The sequence below is a fragment of the Gekko japonicus genome, unplaced genomic scaffold, assembly GCF_001447785.1.
Source record: "Gekko japonicus isolate JY-2015 unplaced genomic scaffold, Gekko_japonicus_V1.1 scaffold641, whole genome shotgun sequence".
Taxonomy (NCBI): Eukaryota; Metazoa; Chordata; class Lepidosauria; order Squamata; family Gekkonidae; genus Gekko; species Gekko japonicus.
This window is the reverse complement of record NW_015177027.1, coordinates 326535-339663: the sequence shown is the minus strand read 5'-3', so window position 1 is coordinate 339663 and position 13129 is coordinate 326535. Positions and strand designations below refer to the sequence as shown.

Sequence of the window (13129 nt, the reverse complement as noted above, 5' to 3'; positions counted from 1 at the left end):
CACCCAGTTTCCGTGTCTATTCCTGGGTTCTTGGGAATTCTAACTCTGGTATACACAGGTCAGATCCTATAGATTAGCCAATTGCATGTTAATAATTATAATCCCCCATCTTTATTAAATAATAGAGCAATTTGGCTAACAGTTCACAGAATCGGCATTGCTGACAGGTAGCCGCTTAGCTTCTGTTTGAAAACCTCCAAAGAAGGAGGTCTGGAAGTTACTAATCAGGTCAGCCCTGGACTTCCTTGGTGGTCTCCCATCCAAGTCCTAATCCGGTCAGTACTTGGATGGGAGACCACCAAGGAAGTCCTGGGTTGCTGTGCAGAGGCAGGCAGTGGCAAACTACCTCTGAAAGTCTCTTGCCGTGGAAACCCCAAGAGGGGTTGCCATAAATCAGCTGCAACTTGACAGCACTTTCTACCACCACCAGATTCCTCTCGACTTATTCAGTAAGATGACATCAAGAGCATCAGAACAAAGTCGGAGTCCACTGGCACCTTTAAGAAGAAGAAGAAGAAGAGATTGGCTTTATACCCCGCCCTTCACTTGGAGTCTCAGAGCGGCTTACAATCTTCTTTCCCTTCCCCTCCCCACAACAGACACCCTGTGAGGTGGGTGGGGCTGAGAGAGCTCTTTCAAGGACTGCCCTTGAGAGAACAGCTCTGAGAGCACTTGTGACTGACCCAAGGTCACACCAGCAGCTGCACGTGAAGGAGTGGGGGAATCAAACCCAAATCACTACACCAAACTGACCGACAAAGTTTTATTCAAGGTATGAGCTTTTGTGCGCGCGCACACTTCCTCGGATGAAATGAAACAGAATTTACCAGTGCATAATATAAGGCAGAGGTTGAGCAGCAAATTAACATACAACACAGTGAAGATGTTTTAAGAGATGCAAACAGGAATAACAAGCTAAGTTTATAAGGTCACCAGTGTTTGGATTCAATATCTGGGGGAAACAGGGAAGCAATAGATGTGTCGGAATTGAAGAAAGATGTGTACATGTATCATTCCTAATTGTGGAGTGCTGAGACTAACTACCTGAGACCCTGCTGTTACGCTCCATCCGTCTCCTCTCAAACATGAAGGTTCACCTGGATCTACCAAAAGCATCGATTAGCTAAGCAACAATTAGTGACAAAGCAAATGAAAAAGCTGCCCAACACTTTCAGATCACTCACACATGGCAAAGAATGCTTGAGCACAGTGGTTTCAGACACAATAACGCCAATTCATGATGTTAAGGAAACTGTCTGGATTTGTAACAGTCAATGGCCTTCTCCGCTTCAGGGGACGGCTGATCAATTGGTTGTTTCACACTGGATTCCTCCTCACCGTGATTATATTTTGTAGACTAGAGGATGAAAATCCATCCATGTGACTGAGTAAATGGGGGGGGGGGAATCTTTGGATACTTAGGAAGGAAGATAAATCCAGGTAGGTAGCCATGTTGGTCTGAAGCAGTAGAAGAAATGTTGAGTCCAGTGGCACCTTTAAGACCAACAAAGGTTTATTCATGGCATGGCATGCATCCTATTTTGACATATTTATTGTCTCACTGTTTTTGCTCCCTTAATTAATTAATTCAAAATACCTGTTATCCTTATAACCTTAGCTTGTTATTTAGTTTTGTGTTTAAATATCTTAAAACTTCTTCACCATGTTACATGATAGTTTGCTGCTCAGATTGTCTGTAAGTTTGAACTGTTACCTTCCATTCCAATGTATTTGAAAAAGTGCGCATGCAATACCATGAATAAACCTTTGTTGGACTTAAAGGTGCCACTGGACTCAAAATTAGGAAGGGGGAGACACCTTTGAAGGGTATAAGAACCTTCTTTCTCTTGGTGTGATCCAAGCGAGGGTAGGTCACTCTCTGATGTTTAGCCCCATTCTGCTATTGGCAAGGGTCTGGGGTCACTCCTGTGTTAACGTCTTCCTCGGATACGAAGAAAACATTCACAAAACTTTTGTTGAACAGAGCAAGAAGGGACATCTTGAAGACTTGCTGGAATTTCTCCCCAACAAAAAGATAGAGAACGGGGGTGCAACAAATATTGAAACACACCCCAATTGCCCCAAAGATATATAGAACTCGTAATACTACTTCAGGCATACCTGGAAGCAAAAACAAAGCAAAGTAGAGGTGGTAGGGAAGCCAGCAGATGAAGAAGGAGGCCACGGCTACCACCAACACTTTGAAAGGCTTCCTGTTCTTTGTAAACCCTTTCTTCTTCATTTCCCATCCCATCCCACAGTAGCAACCCATGATAATGCAGAAGGGAACCAAGAAACCCAGCAGGAACTGGACCACAAAGAGAGCCAAGTGAACGTGATCCCTCAGGGCATCCATTCTGGGACCATCCCAGTCACTGGAGAAAGCATAATTGTTGAGACAATCGATTCTGCCATTCTCTAATACTCGCGTCTCCGTGAAAGCCAGGTAGGGAGCGGTCAGAGTGAGGGAAGTGAGCCACGCTCCTGCGATCACCCATCGTGCCCGGGAAACGGTGCGGTTATGCTGGGACCAGATAGGGTGGCGGATGAGGAGGTAGCGGTCCAGGCTGATGATGGTGAGGAGAAAGACTGAGGTGAACATCCCCAGTGAAGCGAGGGAGTTGATGACCTTGCACAGAATTGTGCCAAAGACCCAGTGGGAGTTGAGGAAGTGGTTGATAGCAAAGAAAAGTAGGACCAAGCAGGAGGTGAAGTAAATGAGAATCAGATGGAGGAACCAGAGGGTATTCACCGTTCTCTTCATCTTCACTCCTAGTATCCAAAGGAAGAGCCCGTTGATTGATATCCCCACAAGGAAGGATACTAAGATGAAGGTGGCAAGGACCAGGTTCGTGGGAGGTATGTCAGCTGGAGAGAGGCTGCCATTTGTTCTTGTGGCTGAGGCATTCCCCCAAAGGATAGACATGTTTCCTGAGGAAAGATGGAAAGGAGATTCAGGATGGGATGGAAAGAGAGAATAGAGGAGGGAAGAAGAGACAAGATGCAATTAGAGGCAGAGAATTTCTGGGTGGGTATGAAAGGAAACGTAAGATTTTAGTCATGTTTATGCTAATAAATAAAAAATAATTTTAATAAATAAAAAAGAGGGTGCACGAAAAATAAGCAGCATGCGTGTGAATCCAAATGATGTTACCTCAGATGATGTTACCTCAGATCTTTCAGCCATTCCCCAGTTGTACTTGTGACCCACAGCAAGGTGTGCTGTCTGCTTGGTATGCCCCACAATACCTCAAAGCGCTACAATTAGAGGCGGCACCCTATCGCTCCAAGCCGCCAGTCTGACCTCCGCCTGAGTAGACAATGCAGACCTTGATGGACCAAGAGTGTGATTCAGGACAAGGCAGCTTCACATGTCATGTTTCGTGTGATTCCAAGAGTCTGGTAATCAGAAATACGCTGCCTCTGGTCATGGAAGTTCCACTTGCAAAGTATTCATAGGATTGTCTTCCATAAATGTGTCTTATCTAAGTTGACTTGCTTGACACAGGCTAGTCCAATCTCATGACATCCCAGGAACCTTCGCCGTGAAAAACATCAGAGACCTGGAAAAAGGACGCCGTGCCGACCCAGCAACCAAGAAAGACCTAGAGGAGGCCGTGCCGACCCAGCCGCCAGTAAGAGAAGAGCGAGTAGACGCCGAGCTGAGCCAAGCAGCCAGAAGACCATCAAAAAGAGAACACACCACCAAGGGTGCTGGTAGGCAGTCCCACCCCCCAACACTAGAAGTGGCCCAAGCTAGGAGTCAGTTCTTAGAACGAAACACATGTGAACCGCCCAGAGACTCCCTCAGGGGTTAGGGCGGTATATCAAGTCTAAAGTTAAATAAATAAATAAAGGAGCTAAATAAGGTTGACCCTGCTACGTACTTGGATGGGAAAACATCAAGGAAGTTCAGGGTCTCTATACGGAGGCAGGCAATGGCAAACCAACTCTGTTCATCTCTTTCTTTGAAAACTCCAGTCAACTGTGATTTTACGGCACTTTGCCCTGTTCATGGTTTGCGAACCCGTCACAAAATTTTAAAAGCAGTTTGTAGAAGTTCATGGCAGTTCATGGACAGAGCCTCTTTTGAGCTAAAGGAGCTGTACAAGGCTGCCCCCCGCCACTCAGCTGGTTTTGCGGCTTTCTGCAAACCTAATTTAAAGGGACTGCAGTCCCTTTAATTGGGTGTGCTGGGGGCTGCAAACTACGAACTATTTCAGTTTGCCAGTGAACCTTCTGGTTCGCTTTGGCTCGTGGTTCTGAACCGAACTGAACTGCATTTCTGGTGTTGGTGCCCATCCCTACTTTCCACCTCCAAGCTAGCAGGGTCTGTTTCAACCTCTTCCCGCTCCATCATTTTCTGGTTTTCTTTGCCCCCTTTTCTAGTCACAAAGAGGAGAAGAAATTGCACAGCAGCTGACATTTGCATGCCACAACACAGTTGGGGATCCAGACCTTTACAGTCTGACTTTAACTTCTCCATTCTAGCGATGAAAGCCCATCTGAGAGATGAGCTCAAAGACAGCTGTACATCTTGCCATTCATAGCCCTTTGCTAGAAGACTTCACACAGCCCAAAACACTGAAGTCCCCATCTCACCTTTCGAGGTCATGAACAGTGTCTGGGTCAGTTGAGTCCCAAATATTTCTTCTTCTCTCTGGTTTCTCAGAATATGCCCCACTCAGCTGGTAGATTCAAACTACTTGCTTAGAAATGGTTCTCCTCTCAATTTTCAGATGTCTGAATCAAAAGTAATAAGAGGGGGGAGACTACACCAACCACACTGACTCTTCCTAAAAATACATCTTCTGCAAATACCACACCACTTCCTGTTTCCACTCTCAGTTCCTCAGACGTTTTATGAGGAATATGATTTCCAAGAACAAGGTGGCAACTTTTCGTTTCCTTTGGGTGAGACACAACAGGTGACTTAGCGGTGCCTTTGCTTTACTTCCAAATATGCAGGCAGATCTTAGGGGGAGGTAAATTAGGGCTGCCAACTCCAGCTTGGGGAAATTCATGGAGATTTGGAGGCAGCACCTTGTGGATGCTGAAGTCTGAGGGGTGGAGGGAGACCCAGTGGGGATGTGACTCCATAGGATCCACCATGTGATCTAAGGTGAATTTTGGTTGTCAGGTCCCCCTTGGCCACCGGCAGGGAATGGGGGGGCGTGTAGAGTTCTAAGGGAACTCCTGGAGATTTGGGGATGGACCTCCAAAGGAAGTTTAGAAAACGAGTAAAGGGACAAAAGTCAAAAACATCCATAGGTACAGAGAAAAGTACACATGGTTCCCCCCCCAAACCCCCCCCAAACATATAAACACCTTGTAGGGGCCCAAGTAAAGCCTCATAAAATAACCAAAGTGGACAAATGCACGAACGGAACCACATATGACCTGACACGATTCGGCCCACAAGAACCTTCTTCAGAGGCCAAATAGTACAGAATACCACACGCAACAAAGCCCCTGTTACACTCATAAGGCAGTAAACAATGGATACAGAACCAAAAGTGGAATGTTCCAATCTGGAATTGAATGGCAGACAAACACATTTTTGTTTGTGGGGCCACAAATGTATCTGGCCTTGTGTCAGAAGCAGTTACATACACTGGAGATAGTAATAGTGCCAATATGTGCCTTCCAGTTTAGGTCCTAAGAGTACATGTAAAATCGCCTTATCAGGGCCAATATAACATCAATATGTAACAGATTAGGAGATGAAACCTGGAGAGGAAAGGTACTTCAGTGGGGTACAATGCCATTGATTCCACCCTCCAAAACACCCATTTTCTCCAGGGGAACTGATCTCCATAGTCTGGAGATGACCTGAACGTCCAGGAGATCCCCAGGTCCCACCTGGAGGCTGGCATCTCTAAGGGGAATTGACCCAGTGCATGTTGGGCATATCTTGTATTTTGGCCTAGAGACTGGAGTTTGACTGTGAAGGTAACCCTGCTCTGCTTTTCGGGTTCATGATCCATGTTTGGGAACTTGTGTGAATAGCAAACATCAGGCCACGCAGTGTGCAATTTTCCTGGTTCTCTCCCCACTGCCACCACCACCACCCTTTGTAACTTTCCAGTCGGCTGGTAAGGAAGCAAATTGAGCGAACGGGTTTTTGTTGCAAAGAAGATCAGAAATGGTGGCAAAGCGTCCTTGAAAGGTCAGATAGACAGCACGGGTGACCCAAAGTGACCAAATATGAGCAACTTTATGCTCAGAAGACCTCATTGCCCACACTTTAAAACTGCCCCCCGTCACGGTTGCCAGCTCCAGACTGAGACATTCCTGAACATTCGGGGGAGGAGCCTCGGGAGCATGGTGTTCGGGGAAAGGTGGGACTTCAGTGGAGTCTTATTGCCGTGGTCTGCCCTCCAAAGCTGCCATTTTCTCAAGGAGAATGGATCTCCATCACCTCCGCTTGGAAACGGGCAACTCTCATCTTGGGGTGACCACACACTGCTGCAGCAGGCAGCTTATTCCCAGCTTGTTCAGAGGGAGAGAGTTTTCCGCAGTGTCACATTTCCCCCTGCCTGCTGTTCCATTCATCTGTGGATTTCCCTCATTTCCCCAGATGATTTCTCCCTCCTGGGCACAAAAACGCAGTTTGCTTCCCCTTGTGGCGCAGCATGGGAACTCCTGGAAACAGAGTATTCGGATGCCATGCACCAAGAGGGGAGAAACTGCATTTTTGCACCTCCCAGGTGCAAAAACACAGTTTCCCCCCTCTTCTGGCGCAGCATGGGAATCCCTGGAAACAGAATATTCGGATGCCATGCACCAAGAGGGGAGAACCTGTATTGTAGCACCTGGGAGGGAGAAATCATCTGCAGAAACCAGGGAAATCCACAGATGAATAGAAGAGCAGGCAGGGGGAAACTTGACACTGCGGAAAAATCCAAGTGGGAGAGCAGCTGCTTCAGGCCCTCTCATTTACTGAACTCTAGCTGAATTTTCAAGTCACCGCACCATCCCAAAGACAGCAGTACTTTCCCCCATTCTGCATTACATTACCTCCCTTTGGTGGTCAGCCTGGATTCAGCCTGCAGTTGGCCCGGGTTATTTGGATGCTGTTTTGCCGTGGGCTTAAATGGCCTCAACTCGATCACTGAGAAAATCCGGACTGACAGGCAAATGTGGAAGGACCACAGGTGACCTGCTGGAATGCTACCAAAAATACCACCACCACCCTGACATAACAATAGGGTCTCTGTCAGAATCCACTACTTAATCAACTGAGTACACGCTTCTGGAAAAGGTTTTACTTTATTGATAAGCCATAGATGCATTGACAGGAACACTGTTGAGAATGACGAAGCGGACATGCGCATAATAAGGTATAGGGTATTCATATGTCCCCCCCCCACTTTATTGACCAATTAAGCACCTTCGCGCGCACGGGTTAATGAGGAGCCGTCTAACGGTAGAAAGCTGACACACATTTGGGAAAAGGGAAAGTTCTCATGAACTATAGAGGTAACAGTTCTCCACCAGCCCATCTTCAAGGTTACTGATAAGCAAGCACCGAGGAAGGAATGTGAGGCAATTAGATAGACAGTGAAACCCCATTCCCCCCTATGCCAGCAGAGCTGACAGTCTCTGGCTGATTAGAAACTGAAAGAGTAATCCTACCCAACTCTCCTGATTGCTGCAATCTGGCAGGTACTGAACGGATCACCACCACATTTTCAAAAAAGAAATACTTCTGGCACCTGCGGTTATTTAGTTGCCAGAAGGAGACCTTCTCCTTGCAGAGGGGGAAAAGAATTCTGCTGGAGACTCCATATCTGAGAAAATTCAAAAGAAACCTCCACAGCGGGGCTCCTTTTGCAAATTAGACATCAACCAGACAAATGTTTCCAAGAGTTGGCAGTGGAGCTGGTTTTGACTGCTGTAACACATCTCTGTTTTGTCCTGTTCTGCTGTGCGCTCTCATCAGACAGGTTTTAAAGGTTTCCGAAGCACTGCGAAAAACCTGCCAGAGCAGACACTACAGCAATGCAAGAATTGATAACAGCATTTCGATCTTCTGAAAACCTACCTGGACCCAGCCAAAACTGCCAGAGGCTCTTTCTGCACTCTCCTTTTAATCCATGTTCACCACGGTGACCTCCAAGCAATTCTGCACTAAAATCAAATTTAACCTTCTTTTTGATCCAGTGTTTCCCCCCATTCTGCACTGAAATCAATTTCAACCTTTTTATTCTGGGTTTCCCCCCCATTCTGCATCACTTTACCTCACTTCAGCTGTAAGCCCGTTTTCAGCCTGCAGTTGGCCCGGGTTATTTGGATGCTGTTTTGCAGTGGACTTAAATTGCCTCGACTCGAACACTGGGTGGCAGGGAAATGCAGAAAGGACCAGAGAGAGTCTCTTTGTGCTGCAAATCCTCAAATCCCTTCTGGAGACTCCGTGGTGAGCTTTGCACGACCTTTGTTTACTTTTCCCAGGTTCAAAACGGCCATAACATCTGACGGCAAGTATCTCGAACAGTCAGCTATTCTGATTCCGAAAGTGGGCACAAGAATGAGTGAAGGAAACAGATTGCAACAAAGAAACAAAAGATCATCCCAGCTCCACCCCCAAGTTGCCAAATCGCAGCACTGAAACAAACAATGCGGGGAAATGACAGGCGGCAACATCCTACTACTTGGGCACTCACGAGACTACTGCAAGGGAAGTGTAGTGCAGTGGTCAGAGCGCAAACTGCTACACAGCACTAACTTTCAAGTAATGGAAAGGTTCCAGGACAGACTAATATAAAACGATGCAGGGATACTGCACCCTAAACTAAATTCTGAGGGAAGTGCCAGCGTCTGAAAGACAGAGGGTGAAAACAAATCAACCAGCATCATAATGCCCGTGTATAAATCTATGGTGCAGCCTCATATGGAATACTGTGTACACTTCTGGTCACTGCACCTCAAAAAAAGATATTATAGCACTGGAAAAAGAACAGAAAAGGGCAACTAAAATGATCAAGTGGATGGGATGCCTTCCCTAGGAATAAAGGCTGAAGAGGTTAGGCCTCTAGCTCGGAGAAATGAAGACTGAAGGGTGACATGATAAGAGTTTTACAAAATTATGCATGGGATCAAGAAGGTAGTGAAACAAGTACTTTTCTCCCTTTCTCACAATACAAGAACTTGCGGGCACTCAATGAAATTAAGGAGCAGTAGGCTTAGAACCGATAAAAGGAAGTACTTCTTCACCCAAAGAGTAATTAACATGTGGAATTCACTGCCGCAGGAGGTGGTGGTAGCTACAGGCACAGACAGCTTCAAGAGGGGATTGGATAGACATATGGAGCAGATGTCCGTCAGTGGCTATTAGCCACAAGGTATGGATGGTACACTCTGTTTGGTGTAGTGGTTAGGAGTGTGGACTCTAATCTGGGAGAACCAGGTTTGATTCCCCGTGCCTCCACACGCAGCTGCTGGTGTGACCTTGGATCAGTCACAAATTCTTTCAGAGCTGTTTTCTCAGGAGGAACTCTTTTTCTCCTCATCCTTCTCTTCATGAGCCAGAGCCCTCTTGGCCATGCTTTTATTCCATGCTGCTTTGTAGTTTCCTTTACTAATGGCACCCAGGCTCTCATTTAAAAATGTAAGAAGGACCCTGATCGATCTGATGACGGTTCCATCTAATCCAGCATCCTGATTCCAACCAGGTTTCTATGGGCTCCACATGCCAGGCTACCCTCCATTGGTATTCAGAGGTACGCTGCCACCAGACATCAATCATGCAGCCCTAAGCAGATTTACACCCTTGTAAGACCACTGAAGTTAATAGGCTAAATGCTATTCAGATTCCCAAATAAGACTACAATTCCGTTTAGTGATCATCAGCAAGAGCTGTTGATAGACCTCCATTATTATTATTTTAACCAACTAAGCGAGTGGCCATTGCCACATCTTGGGGCAGCCAGTTCCAGAAGAATTGTTCAAAGAAGTATTTTCCTGTATCTGTGCATAAACACCAGTGATTTTCACTAGAAAAGAGCAAGAGTCCAGTAGCATCTTAAAGGCTGCGTTCATACACACTAAATAATCCACTTTCAATCCACTTTCAATGCACTTTCCAACTGGAGTTTTACTGTGTGAACTGGCAAAATCCTGTTCAAAAGTGCATTGAAAGTGGATTATTTAGTGTGTGTGATCACAGCCAAAGACTAACAAAATATGTGGCAGTGGATGAGCTTTCGGGAGTCACTGCTCACCTCTTCAGATACAGCTAGAATGGGTGTCCATCAGTCCTATATACTGGAAAGTGGAGTGATTTCAGATGCCGAATGCCATTAGCAGGCGAATGACTATAGCAGGTGAATAACAACAGCAGGCGTAATTGGATTAGGTGAGATATGCAGAGGGGGAAATAGGCAGCATATAGTGGTGTACCGTAAATTTCACTGTACATCCCTGTGTTCTAGTACATCTTCCTTTAGTTTGACTTCCATTTGAGGAGGAAAGGTTGGTGGTGAGAAAAGAAGCAGGGTTGCCTCCAGATTTCAGAAGAGGATGAGATCCACCAGGTTAGAGCAGGAACTTCTGAGAACTTGGATGGCATTCTAAAACAATCTGGGGTTGTAAATGGGATAGCTTATCTTCACAAACAGCATGGGGGGTTGTGAAAGGAAGTTGCGTAAACCATACCCAACGTGTGCCCAGCAAAGAACATATCTGAATCTGGGTCCCTCAAGTCTTTTCTGCGACCCTGAGCTATTAGCAAGAACCGTCCTCTGTCAACAAGCATGGCCTGCTCTTACTCAAGGGCCTGTTTTTACAGCAGGTCTCCTGCCCTTGCCAAAGACAGGGAAACCTCATCCAGAATAAGGAAGTTGTGGTCTCTTCTGAGCCCACATTGTCGGATGGTTTCTCAGCTGTTGTCAGGTTCCCAGTCAACTCACTCTCCACACAGGCTTTCTTGGGTAAAAGCTTATTAAAGAGATTTGAGATGCTGCAAGGGTGACCTCTTTGTCTGGTCTGGGGAACAAAAGCGGGAACCCAGTGTATAACTAAAACCCACATTCCATACATACGTCACACATTCATAAGTATAAACAATTCTATGAACCTAGACAGTTACATAGGTTCAACTAGCCATTCAAAGTCTTATCATCTTTAAGGACACTCTCATGCGAAAGTTCCTTGAGGTGCTGCTTGGGAAAAAGGTTACCAGCGTTGCCTCCCTAAACTACAGACATTCACACAGTCTCTCCCTCTCTTCCCCTCCCTCCAGGTTCAAGGCTGAGCGATCAGCGGACGGCTGAATACATCTGCTCTAGCCAGGAAGCAAGTTGGGAGGGAGAAGGGGGGTGTGGGGTACAGAAGACAGGTTGCTAATACCACAGGTACAGAGAACATAGTAGAAGGCGAGCCCGAGTCTGACAGCTGTTCTTAAAGGATGTATGAAGTCTTATGTATGGATCAGGGGAGCACATTCTGATATGGAGTTTCTGCTTAGAGGAGATATCTGGGAGACTTAAAGGTTTGGAACAAGCCTTTCTAGAGGTAGACGTGAGCTGTGATATTGGAGGGATAGGAATATTTCTGGTGACGTCATGGTAAATGTGCAACAAGTTGACTTATGGCAAGCCCTCTTAGGGCTTTCAAGGCAAGAGACTCTCAGAGGTGGTTTGCCATTGCCTGCCTCTGCGTAGCAACCCTGGACTCCCTTGGTGGTCTCCAGGGGATCTTTTGGGGCCGAAGCATGCCGGAGCACCGCTCCAGGAGCCCAGGAGCTGGCAAAATGGCGGCGGCAGCAAACCCCGCCTCCAGCTCCCCGCGCTGTGGCCCGTCACCGCCTTCCTAGGGCCCGTGCCAGAGCACTGCCCCAGGGAGGCCCAAAGGAGGCCCAAAGAGGCCTGTTGTTGCCTTTTCGGGCCCCGCGCCGGAGCGCTGAGGCCCAAGGAGGCCCGTTGCCATGTTGCTGGGGCCCGTGCCAAAGCGCTGCAGCCCCAAGGAGGCCTGAGGAGGCCCATCACCACCTTCCCGGGGCCCGCGCCTTCCCGGGGAGTGGCTTGTTGCCGCCTTTCTGGGGCCCGTGCCAGAGCGCTGTGTTAGCAGAATTGCTCTCAAAGAGAAACAATCGGTACAGCTATTTGTATTGGGATTCTTCCGTCTATGTTTTACGGAGGATGGCACTGCTTCCGAGGTTCCCAATGAGAGGCTGAGGCAGGCTTCCTTAATAATAATAGTAGTTTACTGACACACTTCACTCAATAATACACAACATTCACAGACACACAAGACTAAGAAGTTAAGTGTTAGATCGCGCTAACAAAGGACTCGTAGAGTGATTCAGCAAGTGATTCAGCTTTATTAAGAATTAACGAACAAGCACTAACTCAGTAAGAAACCAGAACAGAAAACAGTGGGAGCTTATGCTCCTTTTAAACATAACCGGGCTAATGTAGCCACGCCTATTTACAAATAACAACCAATGAGATTGCTAGAATAAAGACCAATGGGAGTCTTTCCCTCCTAGGGAATGGTATCGTTCTGATTGGTCGCTGTTACGAAGCGACCAATAGGAAGTTCGTTCAGAGGAGCCCTGGTCTGGCTCGAAGCTTAACATGGGAGTCCTATGAGGTGATTCATGTAATCATTTCAATACATTACAATTCCTCCCCCCTAAGTTAAGCCATCATCCCAATTGTTTTATTATTTACAAACATGCAATCAACCTTTGTAGGGGTGATACAACCTGGTCCAGATGTGCAGAGGTCCATGGATTGTGGCCTAAACTCAGAGAGTTTAGGGGTGGCCCGCCATGTTGGGTTATGGCAGAGAACACACGGGCTGAGGCCATGTTCATGCTGGGATATACCCTAAGGAAGACAATGCAGACCAATGCCTGCTTCTGGGGGCTGGTCTCAGGTGAGAACAATAGCTTTCCTGGACCCATGATGAGTCCCAGGGGTGTGTGGCATTAGGATGGGCAAGGCCTAGATGTGATCAATGAGCATCCAGAGGGGCAGGGTCTGGATTTAACAATAGAAGCCAGGTGCTGGGTGGCTAGTTAAGTGGATAATCTGACCACTAATGGCCCTGGCCAGGGTAAACAAAAGGTGGGAGATGCCCCTTATTAGCGTCAGGAAGGATCGTTAATAATTTGAATGTTTAA

At 46.9% G+C, this 13129-nt stretch overlaps 1 protein-coding gene across 1 annotated transcript; it reads right to left on the bottom strand.

Moving 5' to 3' along the window:
- Positions 1-1900: 1900 nt before the first annotated feature.
- LOC107124378 (probable G-protein coupled receptor 33) lies at positions 1901-2926 on the bottom strand. The gene has a single exon (XM_015427842.1). The coding sequence runs from the start codon at positions 2924-2926 to the stop codon at positions 1901-1903; it is 1026 nt and encodes a 341-aa protein (XP_015283328.1).
- Between the last annotated feature and the right edge of the window lie 10203 nt (positions 2927-13129).